This window comes from Macrobrachium rosenbergii, chromosome 36 (genome assembly GCF_040412425.1).
Source record: "Macrobrachium rosenbergii isolate ZJJX-2024 chromosome 36, ASM4041242v1, whole genome shotgun sequence".
NCBI lineage: Eukaryota > Metazoa > Arthropoda > Malacostraca > Decapoda > Palaemonidae > Macrobrachium > Macrobrachium rosenbergii.
This window is the reverse complement of record NC_089776.1, coordinates 5,967,639-5,981,572: the sequence shown is the minus strand read 5'-3', so window position 1 is coordinate 5,981,572 and position 13,934 is coordinate 5,967,639. Positions and strand designations below refer to the sequence as shown.

General features: G+C 37.9%; 1 protein-coding gene across 1 annotated transcript in view; it reads right to left on the bottom strand.

Annotated features, from left to right (window-relative positions):
• Window positions 1-2,819: 2,819 nt before the first annotated feature.
• Window positions 2,820-13,934, bottom strand: part of LOC136856568 (uncharacterized) — a 121,832-nt gene continuing 110,717 nt past the window's right edge. Inside the window, exon 5 of the mRNA XM_067134435.1 lies at window positions 2,820-8,257. Coding sequence (XP_066990536.1) covers window positions 5,481-8,257 — 2,777 coding nt within the window. The 3' untranslated portion in view covers window positions 2,820-5,480. The remainder of the gene's footprint in view (window positions 8,258-13,934) is intronic.

Here is a 13,934-nt window from a genome sequence, read left to right as displayed (position 1 = left end):
TGCTCCTTCTTCTTCTTCGGGTTCCTCCAAGGCCTATCGATGTCAATCCTAGGAGGTGATGAGGGCACTGACTCTGGGGAAAGGCCAGAAGGGCTTGCGGGCGCAAAGTCAGGAGTAACCTTAGAGGCTACATGAGGGCTCCCTACTCCAGCTGCTGTGACAACTGGAGCAAGAGCAGTCTCAAACTCTGCGTCTGGGTAGGCCAGTTCCTGGTCACCCAGAGAAGGTGTAGCAGGTTGATCCACCAGGGGTTCATCATTTGGGGATGGATTTGGTGAGGAAGAAGTGTTGGGTGCCGGATGCTTACAGGTTGCTAGGGTTAGTGCCATGACGGATCCTAGATCTCCCGGAGGAGGATCCGCCTCATGATCTGGATCTGGCACAGGGTCCTCTTTGAGTGGTGGCTCAACGTCCGAGACGGACGGAGCGTGGCACCGCTCAGCGCTTGCAAGTGGCACTGGCAGCAATTGAGGGTCAGGCATGCCTGATGAGGGGTCCAGGGGTGCAATAACTCGTGGATGGCTTGAGTTGGGCTGAGACACATTTCTGTCCCAGCTGGAGGCCAGAGCCTCTTAAGAGAGTCTTGATTGGGTGCGTCTGCTGGGCATTGCTTATTTGAGCAGCCCTCCCAATTAGTGGAGTGGCCTGTCCTCTTGCATGTTCTACAGCGGTACTGCTTCTCTTGAATGTCCCTTCAGAGAGAGGGAGGGCCCCATTGCTGGCCGTCCTTTCGTGGAGAGAGAGAAGAATAGGCCGAGAACTGTTTTGTGTGTGCCCCTTCCGCTGACCACTTCGGTGGGCGGAAGGTGATTCTTATTCTTGGGGTGGCACACCAGTCAAAGTGGCTGTGCCTTGATATGGTGCTCTTACAGTCTGGGCCTCCGTGGAGGAGGTAGCGTGGCTGTGAAGTGGCGTTGGGGAAGGGCTTCCCCAGAGGAGGTCCCGACCCAGCAGGAAATACACTCCAGGCCAAATTCCACCCACCACGCCAAGGCGGTGAGGTAGCGTGCTCCAAGGTGTCATGACCTGGAGCTTGACTGTGGGAACAGTTGTGGTGCAGTCCTCTATCTGTTTCATCTCCCACAGATTTTGCTCGTCAACTGTGGCACTGGCTGGCACTTGGGCCTTGGAAATTAGGCTAACGTCTGCTGCGGTTGACGAACTTGGTGGCTGGGACATGATTTGGGCAGGCCAGATGCCTAGCAGTATAAACAGTAAACCCCCTTATTCGCAAGGGATGTGTACCACGCCCCCTGCGAATAGCTAAAACCCGCAAATACTTAGAACCTTTCTAAAAACACTCAGAACTGCCTATTTTGATAGTTCAAACACAAACAAAAGCTAAAAATGGTTATACAGGTATTATCCTGCTTATGATGGGGTTAGGTTCCAAAAAACCCATCATTTGTTGGAAAAAATGTATCTCGAATATAGCCTAGCCTACACTAGTGTATTCAGTACCATGGATACATATATGGTAGCCTAGCCTACACTTTGGTATACCGTATACATATACGGTAGCCTAGCTACATTATACTGTGCTCTATGTTCACATAATATCGTATTATACAAACATCAACATAACGAATGTGCATCTTTTCCATGGATCTTTTAAAATGCTATGCCTTAATTCATTGCATCCAATACTATTGTATATATTCTTATGTTGCTTTTGTATTATAAATTGCAATCATAGCAATCAATGTTTTGGTTTGGAAATCAATTATGCAGTAAGTTTATTTCACTGTATTTAACTCAGTTCAGAGAGCTTTTTTTGCTTCTGGTTAGTGTAAATGAATCTCTTGATACTTTATTTATATGGGGCAAGGTTATTTTTCATTATAAAAAGTGTTTTTAAGTCAAAATATAACTTAAATATGTCTCGTGAAGTTAATTTAACTACTTTTTTCATTAATAGATGACATTGGCCGTTTGGGGGTGTTTGTTTTCTATAAAAAATCAAGATTCCCTTTGCTATTTTCACTTGATTTCATCATAATACGAGCTTTACGTATTCATCGTTTATCGGCGTAAAAATAGCAGTAATGTGTTCTTTCATGCCCAGTAGTTTTGATTAAAATACTTTCTCTTCCATTTTAATTATGGCCAAGTTTCACCCATGTTGCCAATGAACGATAATTTATAGTCATTAGCAGCTTGAACATTGTTTTCTCAGCTTCAGCTACAACTTGCAGCATAAATTTAGCAGTATACTTCCTTGCCGGTCCTTTATCCATAATGAATAAAGGTATAATGTAAAAATACATCAGTCCTATTCTACTTACGTCATTTGCACTATAACTACGGTAATTATTTATTACCGTACCATGGTTGAAATACAAGCAAAGAGGCTGTTGTTATCCGATTCGGTGATAAGCAAAACAGCAGTTTCTCGTTCAGTTGTTTATGGCTGTATGCATTTATGCAAGAGTGCAACATTACTAACAATACTTTCATCATCTTTTTTACTTTTTTAACTAGAAGATGGGATAAAGAGATGGCTAGAAGATGGGATAAAGAGATGGAGAAAAAGAAGTTGGTCTATTGTAATTTGGTCTCTCTTGCTGCCTGATTGTAGGCTGCTGCCTGTGCCCATTCAAAATTTACAATTATTATTATAAATATTGTCGTATCGGTATTAATTGCTTACCTCATTGCAAAATTGACTTATCGTAAGGCGAATTATCATAACTCAAGCACTACCTGAGTATTTTAATAGTTTTATCACAAAAAGTGCATTTAATCATGAAAATGAGATGAAAATACAGTAATTAGTGAATATTTCTCAGTAAAAAATACTGCGAATGGGCGAATTTTCCATGAATAACTGGTAGATACGTTTCACAGAGAAATCCATGAATATGTGAGTCCGTGAATCGTGAGAATGCAAATCCGGGGGTTTACTGTACCACTGAATTTAAGCCGCAAGTTGTAGCTGCAGCTAAGAAATGAATAACATGCATGCTGTGAAACATTGTGGAATAGGTGAAATCAGTATCCAAAAATGGCGAAATCAAATCTTTATTTCATTTGAAATTTGCTGCATTTATGAATAAAGGTAAGTTGCATTTTGCAATCCAACTCTAATTTACAAAAAAAATGTGACAAGTGTGTCTTGTTTTATAACCTAACTCATAGAAAAAAGGAGAACTTAGGTAAGAAAGGATGACCAGCTTGAAGGGTAAAATACTAATGCAAAATCCAAGATACATTTGCTTCACCACCTGGCCCCCACCATTCAAGGGTTAGGAGTCACATCCACACACTAAGGAGCCAGAGACAGGAAGCTCTGCTGAGTAATTCATCTGCACTTGGCCCAATCAATGAGAACAGAGTTGTTGGCTGCTAGGAGGAAGGTGACAGAAGGAAGACAAGAGTATCAGTTATTCAACCTTTCATCACTGTACACCTGTGGCGAGATGCTGTTTTGACCAATGAAGCTGCCTTCAGCAACCTCCTTCCTTCCTGGCCAAAGGCTGGCTGGGAGTCTGAAAAGGCTGGGAAGACTCCTGACCTAGATGTTTGCGCAAGTCCAAAGGGATCAGTATGTATGAATCAATCATTTAAGATTCATGCCATGCCTCAAAGTTTATGCAAAGAGGGCCAAATAATTTACAACCTAAAACATGCAATTCAAATGCTTGATGATATACCTAGCAAGAACAGCTGATGAAAATATGTATGTATGACTTCTTTAGGTTACCATAAATTTGCTTGAAAATCTGACTTATTTATTATACAACACAATCAGTTTACCACATTCTTTGGGAGTCCAGCCATCTGATAATGGGAAAAATATTACAGGTTAACATACTGTATAGTACAACCTATACTTGAGCACTCCAGATATCACACAGCCAAAACTAAATCAATATAATTTCTAGCCTAAGCTATTAAGTACTTTACAGAGAGAGAGAGAGAGAGAGAGAGAGAGAGAGAGAGAGAGAGAGAGAGAGAGAGAGAGAGAGAGCAATCCATTGAATGCAACACTTCTATAAAGGTAACCTGGTATAATAATAGGGCTAGTAACAAATTCTGATAATCTAAGGTACTAAACTATTTGCTTCAGCTCAGACAAGACATTCCTGCATTGACTACAGCATCTATCACATTTTTTTTAGGGTCTGAAAACCTAAATGCTGGGAGAAGTTAAAAAAAAAGTAAATTCAAGCAATTTGTATAGAGAGTGCAATGGATACCTTTGTGAAATAAAGTCTTATAGCACCTCAAAAAAGTAAGAAATAACTAAAATAAATATATACAAAGAAATAACTGAAGTAAATATATACAAAAGCTTTCAAAATATATTCTCTAAAACCGAAGTAAGAAAAAGACCAGTTCAAGATCCCATACAATAATATACTGTAAAAAGATGAGTCCACAGGAAGAGGAGGATCTTCCAAATTAAGTGTGAGATCAACAGGAGACGACACAGGAACTAAATAATTATGAGTGAGAAAGCAATTGAAACCACAGTTGTCAAAGGTAATGAGGACTCATGAAGCATCACTGTAGCCACAGTATTCACTGGTTAAGGCATACAAACGGTAAGTGAAGTGTGGACACAGAAGGCATTCACCTGGCAGAAGAGGTTGAACTGAAGATGACAGGTCTCCAAATGACTTGTCTACGGATGAATCCACAATCACAGAAAGACTGAGGAGCCATTGCCTGACGTTTCAGTCCTAAACTTCACTGGGCAAAGCAAAACCACTGATTAAGAAACCAGTTCACAGACACTGCAAGTCTCTAGTGGAAGAAGACTGCTTACTCAGACATGACAATCTGTATGCAAAACCCATCCTTCCCCACACAAGGCTGTAGCAAAATTAAAAATGATGGTACTTATAAAAAAAAAAGCAGGAGAAATTATGAATGGCTACACACCATAAATTCAGTAAAAATAATTTACAGCATGAAAGCTGTTACAGACATAATAATGCAAAGAGACAAGTTTAGTGTGGGCATAAATGCTGAACACAGAAATGGAAGGCTGGAGGTAACCCATTACTGTGACACTGGCAAGCAAATGCAAAAACAAAGCTATTAGAGTTACTGAAAATTTACATTATAGAAGCAATTTCAAGACTGAGCTGAAAGAATAACAATCCCAAAAAGATATGTAAAGGCAACCTTCAAAACAATATGGCAACAAGTGATGCCACTAGCTATACTGTCAAAAAAAAATCCTTAAGCATGAAGACATCACAATAAAGTGAATGACATACAGAAATGAATGGCGCATCACAGGATACAAAAAGAAGATAGTGATCCTGGAAAAGCAGTTCAACAAGTTTGCATTCAAAGAGCTGCATGGAATAACATGGCCATGTGGGAGGATGGCGTGGGATGTGGGCATCAGCACAGTCTTTGCTTTTCAAATCTTTTCATTTTGATGGTACTGGAGAACTACTTTCAATGAAGAAGGCTATTTGTGAGACCTAGGTTTGCAATGAACAAACACATCTAAAAAGATTGCTCTAGTCAAAATTTTCTTCTGGTGATGATGGAATGGTAATATACTTGTATGTTTCAAATGTGTCTAATGGTTTTGCTCTTTTTGCTTTAGTTACATAATATGGAGCTCCAGTAATTTTTCTTTTACTTACACCAGCTGAATAATGAGATCCTACTTTGAGGGACCTCTTTTCAATTCTCGAAGAAAATGTACAACTTAGTTTATGTGGTTCTCTAGAAGAATCAAATGGTTTATGTTCAGTGAGTGAGGAGTTTGGCAATATAACTAGGTCAGGAACCTTCTGAGAGTCTTTACAATAAGAATCAGTCAAGTCTTTAACCTCACAGTCAGGAGAATCTAGTATATATATGGGACTGTTTTTTCTACTTTTAGACAGTTTATGTTCACCAATTTCCAGAGCTTCCCATTCCATACCTCGTAATCTATCATCTTCAGATATTTCAAGCTTTGATACTGAATTTGTTGAAAAATTAACCTGAGCTTTATCACCATATCTCATCTTACCTTTCTTTGTCTCTTTTTTAGACGAAGGAAAAAGAAGAGGTATATTTAAATCTGCCTGTAAATTTTCTACACAGTCATCTTTAAGACAGTTTTTTGATAAATCTTTCTTGTTAGATAATTCCATTTTGCCACTAGAACTACTAACATTTCTCCCCTTGTTGGTGTACTCCTGGTTACTGCCTGTAAAAGGGTCATTTTGTCCACAAGGAATTTCATTTTTCTGTTGTTTTATGTGCCTATTACAAACTTCTTGACAAATATAAAGGACTATTTTCCTATCAATATTTGAGTCTGTACGTTTAAAAAATTTTTCAATATAATCCACTACTTGTATATATGTTAAATCTGAAGTTAAAGTCACAAATCTATGAATTATCTTTTCTATAGAGTCTCCACAAATAGTGTAATTATTTACTGCCATTTTGATTTCTGAATTTGGAGCCGTTTTGTCATCATTTAAAAACACTAACTTATCTGCGTCACGGAACTTCAAGGTTGCAGAAGAAACACTTTCAACTGTTGGTTTACAAGACTGAGTGGTTGAAATATTTACCTTTTGCAATGTTTCAGGAAGCAAAGATAAAAGCACTCCTAAACCTGATTCTGGTGTTTGAACACTAATCGACTCTAAACAATTTGTTTCTATGCTTGACTCTGATGCACTAAGACTATGAAACTCTTCAAGCTCTTTACCTTGACCTGACTTCAAAGCAAGAGGACTCATCGGCTGAATATGATTTGCAACAGATTTTCCATACGCATATTCCAAATTATTTTCTTTACGTGGAAATGAACCTTGCCCTCCTGTAGATTTATTGTCAATTACAGAAATTATGACTTCATTTGTGTCAGGCACACCTGATACAGTTTGTTTTTTAGGGGTATTTTCAGAGGTTTCCAACACTGAGACCACTTTCTTCAACCCTACATATTTTCCATAGGATTTTTCTAGACAATGTTTTGATAATATCCTGTCACTTTCGTATGTTTGAAAGAAATTTTCTGATGGGGGGTTTGGAACAAAACTTCCTTCAGCATTGGTGTTTTGTTCACATGTTTTTGATAAAAGCCCTGGGGAATCCTTTTTACCAAATTCATCAGCTCCTACTACATTCGAAGAATATCCTTGAGAAACTTCTTGACAATGACCATCAGCCACCAAACAATTTCTGGATTTTTGTTTAGAGGGCAACAGTTCAGCAGTATTACTAACATATGTAACTAAGTTCACTGTACTGTTATTTCTACTATCCATGGATGGGTTATTACTTGATATATACTTTTTTGCTTTATGGTTGCAATCTGATAAAGACTTTCTTGGAAAACCTTTCACTGTCTCTTGTGATGTACAAAATATTTCCTCAGAAGAATTTTGATGTGTTTTGCACTGAGAAAGTTTCATTTTACTTTGCTTTTCTACAATTTTTTTGCATATATTTTCAATTGCAGCACTCTCAACCTTTCGCTTACCTGTAACATTCAAGATATTTCTTACATTTTTAAAAATGGTCTCATAGTTTTGACCTAAAGTTTGTTCTGCAAGAGAATTGATATCTAATCCTAAATACAATTTCCTGCTTTGTAAGTTATTAACTCTTCTATACAACCTTCTCACCAATTCTCGAGATTCTCTAATTTTCAAATTATCAATGCCTACTTCTGAGTTACTGAAAGATGATAAGAGTTTGTAAATCCTGTACAGAAAATACGAGTTTCCTTTAGTTGAAAGGTAATTTAACATGCAACCATTTCTCTCTCCCTTTGACTTAGCCTTGGAATAAAGATGTGAAACCCATTCACCTAATTCACATAAAAGGTCCTTGATAATCATCAGAGTTTCAAAACATCTGAAAAAGAGGTCATCTTCACAGCAGTCGCAAAGCTTTTCTCTATTACTGGAAATTTCACTGCACAAGGGTGACCTAGGAGAGTGAGTGTGCTTTTCATGAAGAGCAGTCACATTACTGTCAACTGATGATAAATTTTGACCAAGATATGATGACTCATCTGGTGTAGGATCTATAACATTACTTATGTTGAATGAAGTTTGGTTAAAGTCCAACTGCTGTACTCCTAACCTTACTGAAGATGTAGTTTCACCCCACATCCCTGGCATTTCTTGAAAAGGGTACCTTGTCTTACAGGTTTCTTTCCTTGATTGTGATTCAAAAGTGTTATGTAAGGGTACAGGAGATACAGCAGCCACAGTACCTATGCTTACTTTATCGCTTTTACTTTCAGTTTTCTCTGGTTCTAGCTGAAGTGGTTCTGCACCTAAAAGAAAAACAAATTAATCCTGTAAGTTACATCAAACAAGATTTATGTTACGGCTTGCACATGCATGCCACCTTAACAATAACAAATTTCTACCAATCAAAAACTTGATACAGTATACAGTGCAGTAAAACTGCCATGGAGTAGTAGGGTAATGAAATGGCACTCCTAATAATCAGACACTACTTACCAGAAGCCTTGTAGATAAACATTAATGTTTCCGAATTTAAAATGTTAACTTATTTACAAGAGAAATTAATGTAATACTGTAAAATGATAAAAATTTTACATGAATGAACACTGAACCACATTACTAACAACTTTTAGCAAAATCAATTTGGTAAAATTTTTAAAATCTTATATAAAAAATATAATTAAATTCAATATGATACATCCACTGACATGGACATATCTGTCAATCAGTAGGTCTGGTTGAAATCCAGAGCCACTTGGGATTGCATTATTAAAGCTTGTCAGGCACTTAATATTTCAGATGCTGTATTAGATCCTGATCCCAAGAAGTTAAATGAAATGCTGATGGCTATTTTAATAAGATATGTTCCTAGAAAGATCATCAAATTCAGGGCAAATGACCAGCCATGATACATGTAGATGAGCCTACCATGACAAACAGACCAAATTCAACATTTGGAGACAAAATTTTTGTTGAGTCTCACCATGCTGCGAATAGGACTTACCATACAGCCTAGACAAATTACAATAATTACTTGGAGAGGAAACTTGAAGGAATTACTCAGCCTCATCTGTGGTGGACCAAACAGGCATCATCTATCTTTTGGGTCATGCTTGTCTGCCCTTCCACCACTACTAACAGATGATGGTAGATTGGTTACTGGCCCTAGGGAAATGGTTTAACTGGTTCATCAAGCTTTTGAAGCTAAGCAATCAGCTGAGGATGTCCCTCTCCCTGATGCTTGTCATCCTTAATCTCTTCTTACAAAATCTGCACTTCGCTCCAGGGATGTTAAGAAAATTCTGGATAATCTTGATAGTTGAGGTGGAGGAGATCCTGATCGTTTCTTCCCTTTGTTTCTGAAAAAGTTTCTAGTGTGTTGTCTCCCAAGTTTAGTATATTCTATAGATTTTTATGTTGACATAGTATCTTTGCAGATGAGTGCAAGCTTAGTAATACAGTGCCCGTTCCAAAGAGTGGCATATCTGCAGACTGCAGTACCTACAGGCCAAACTCTATTCTCCCTGTACACCATACTCTCCAAAATTGCTGGACAACTTATTTTTAAGCCACTAAATTAGTAGGCTGAGTCTAAAGGATTGTTAGCTGATAGCCAATATACATATAGGAAGCAGCTAGGTACATGTGATGCTCTTTTAGACTTGACATGCCATTTGCAAGGGATCCTTGATAAGGGTTTTGAGTGCAGAGTAATTCAAATAGATTTTAGTGCTGCTCCCAATTTAGTAAATTGTGGTAGTGGTATGAAAAATGGGTTTGTATGATTGAATATTTGTTTTTTCTACTTTATGTTTTTGTTGTGAATATCTGATGTGTTTTCATTTTTGTTTTTTCTTTTTACTTGCAGTTTGCTTGAAAGTGGTAGGGAAGAGTGGACTCCCTGTCACCTGTATGCCAATAGTTTACAGCATTGGCTTCGACTGAAAGTATCTTAGTTGACGGAGCAGTGAAGGGAAACAAGGCCTTCATTCTCCTCTTGAATGTTTGCCCTGCTTCGAAGCAAGTATTATCCGCAAATTAGCAGTGTGAACTAAGAGCCTGATTTATTCAAGTTCCCAGTAGAAAAATGGCATTTTTATAATAAAGTAAAGTTTTATATATACTTACCAAATAATTACATAGCTATTAGTTCCTACTTGATGTGGCAGCTCAAAATTTACGAATTGTGGTCGTGCTCTTTTGTTTGGGTGTAGGTAGGCTGCCCCGCCCACTTTCGGGGAAGAATACGTACAACACAGTTAAACAGCTCAATTCATTTATGCCCTCTGTCCATGAGAAGGGAGGAAGGAGGGCTCTGATCATGTAATTATTTGGTAAGTATATATAAAACTTTATTTTACTACAAAAATGTCATTTTTATATAATACCTTACCAAATAATTACATAGCTGAATCCCACAATGAGAAGAGGTGGGATACATGGACATATACGCCCAAAACCCTCAGAGATGGAGGAGAATTTGAAATAGAAAATTTGGCTAGTATCCTGAAATGCTTGTTGTAACCTTACCTGGTGAGGGAGCTAGGGCAGGTAGATTCTGCCTCTGGTTGGAGCTCCTCTCGACCTGTAATGGCGTGAAGGTAGAGCCAAGGGTCTCCTTTACTCTAGTGGGGGCTTTGCAACATAGGAATGAATCACAGGTTGCCAAAGCTAACAATCCAATAAAACATATACACTGTACAGACAGTCCCCGGTTATCAGGGGTTCCGTTCTGACGGCGTGATGATAACCAAAAATCGCCAATAACTGAAAATCGCCAATTTTCGGTTATCGGCGCCTCTGTTAGGTACGTATACAGTAAACCCCCAGGATTCGCGTTCTCACGATTCGCGGACTCACGGATTTCTCTTTGGAATGTACCTACCCATTATTTGCGGAAAATTCGCCCATTTGCGGCATTTTTCACTGAGAAATATTCACTAAATACTGTATTTTCATGACTAAATGCACTTTTTTGATAAAAACTATTAAAATACTCAGGTAATGCTTGAGTTACGATAATTCACCTTACGATAATTCGATTTTGCAATTGGGTAAGCAATTAATACTGGTACCACAATATTATTTGTAAAATATTTTTTAAAAATTTCGCGCGGGTGCAGGCAGCAGCGTAATCAGGCAGTGAGTGAGAGAGACCAAATTACAATAGACAACTTTTCCTCTATCTCTTTACCCTATCTTCTAGTTAAAAAAGTAAAAGAGAATGATAAAAGTATTGTTAGTAATGTTATATTCTTGTGTAAATGGGTACAGCCATAAACAACACACCAAGAAACTGTTGTTTTGCTTATAACCGAATCAGATAACAACAGCCGTTTACTGGGTATTTCAACCATCGTATGGTAATAAACAATTACCGTAGGTTATGGCACAAATGACATTAAGTAGAATAGGATTGATAAATTTTTGCACTTTACCCTTATTCGGTATGGATAACAGATCTTCAAGGAAATATACTGCTAAATTTAAGCTGCAAGTTGTAACTGAAGCTGAGAAAACAATGTTCAAGCTGCTAATGACTGTACTGTAAATTATCGTGCATCGGCAACATGGATGAAGCTCGATCGTAATTAAAATGGAAGAGAAAGTATTTTAATCAAAATTACTGGGCATGAATGAACACATTACTGTTACTTTTACGCCGGTAAATGATAAATGAATACGTAAAGCTTGTATTATGATGAAATCAAGTGAAAATAGCGAACGGAATCTTGAACTTTTTTTTACCCAAACCAAACGCCTCCAAATGGCCATCGTCATCTACTAACGAAAATAATAGATAAATTAATTTCACAACGAGACGTATTTTAGCTATATTTCAACTTAAAAAACACTTCGTATAACAAAAAACAACCTTGCCCCATATAAATAAGGTATCTAGAGATACATATACGCTAACTACAAGCAAGAAAAGCACTCTGAACTGAGTTACATGCGGCGAAATAAACGCCACGTAAACATTTCCAAACCAAAACGTTGATCGCAATTTATAACACAAAAGCAATATAAGAATATATACAATATTATTGGATAAAGTGAACTAAGGCATAACATTTTAAAAGATCCATGGAAAAGATGCATATTCGTTATGTTGACGTTTGTATAATACGATATGTGAATATATAGGAGAGTATAATGTAGGCTATGCTACCGTGTATATAAACAATACAGTAAACCCCCCATATTCACATTCTCATGATTCGCGGACTCATACATACACGGGTTTCTCTGTGGAACATATCTAGCCATTATTCGCGGAAAATGCGCCCATTCGCGGTATTTTTCACTGAGAAATATTCACTAATTACTGTATTTTCACATAATTTTCATGAATAAATGCACTTTTTTTGTGATAAAACTATTAAAATACTCAGGTATAAGCATTTTTACAGGGTTTTTCTGTGTTTAAACTATAAAAATGGGCAGTTCTAAGTGTTTTCAGAGGGGTTTTAAGTATTCGCGGATTTTAGCTATTCACCGGGGGGTGTGTGGTACGCATCCCCCGCGAATACAGGGGTTCACTGCATACCATAGTGTAGGCTGAGCTAATTCTTGTTTGTTATTCAGTTTCTCTTTGTATTGAATTATCATAAGTCACTTTGCATGAACCTCCAGAATTAGCTGATATTAATAATCACTATACCGTGTATGTAAAGAGTATATTTTATAGTGTAGGCCAAGGCTACCATATATGTATACAGTACATGGCACCGAATACCCTAGTGTAGGCTAGGCTATGTTCAAGGATACATTTTGGTTTTTCTTACGTTTTTTCCAACAAATGATGGTTTTTTTTGGAACCTAACCCCATTGTAAGTAGGATAATACCTGTATAAGCACTTTTAGTTTATTTTGTGTGTTTGACTATCAAAATAGGCAGTTCTAAGTGTGTTTAGAAGGGTTCTAAGTATTCACGGGTTTTAGCTATTCACAAGGGGGGGTACGCATCCCCTGAAAGTACGGGGGGCTTACTGTAGTGCCAATACCCAAATACCGGTGCCAAAAGCACTATAAAACTGGATCGCGATAATTTCCCATAACTGCGCATATTGGCAATTTCGGCGACTGCGGCGCGATAATTTTCAGCAGTTTTTTCCAAAAATCACCAATTTCCGCTTATTGAAAAGATACACTATAAAACTGGATGCCGATCTCCAGTTATTGGCGCTGATATCTGGTTATCGGCACCAATAAGCACCGAAATTGCCGATTTTCAGTTATCGGCGATTTTTGGTAATCACAACTGCTGATAACATATACAGGCATGTCTGTATGTGTGTATATATATATAGGGGATGGCGACTGTCATTTTTATTCAGTTATTGTGAAAATCGATAATTTTCAGCAGTTTTTGGTGCAATTCAAAAACTCCAATTTTATGGCCGTCTTTTTCTTCTGAACCTCTTCAACGTCTGCATTTCCTTTGGCACCTTTCTTCATTCATTGGAATACTGGCAATTCTTACATACCTAACAGGCAGTGTTGGTGATTGTCGGTGCCACCACCCTCCACTTTGATCTGGTGCATTGTCGGTTATTTTGTTGGTGCATTGTCGTGATATCTGGTTATCGGCACACAATAAGCACCGAAGACAGTTTCTGACCAAGAATGGCGATTTTTACCCACCCTCCTATTATTCACCCAATCTTGCTTATTCTTTTTGTTCCCCAATGATTTTTTGAAGAGGTTCAGAAGAAAACGCGGAGTCATTAAACATAACGCTTGTTTCAACAGGGAACTCTGGATAAGCTGATAACCTGGGATAAGACTGTAAACATGTAACAATAACCTAAAATTCTATGTATGTATGTATGTATATATATATAATATAATGAAAAACATTTAGGATGTGTCATTTCGTTTTTTTTAGCTAAGCAGTCTCCTTGGAGATGTTCTGGGCAAAGTTACAGTGCCTACATATTCAGTGGGTCAGTGCTGACAAAGGCCTAGTGTCAGTATGGC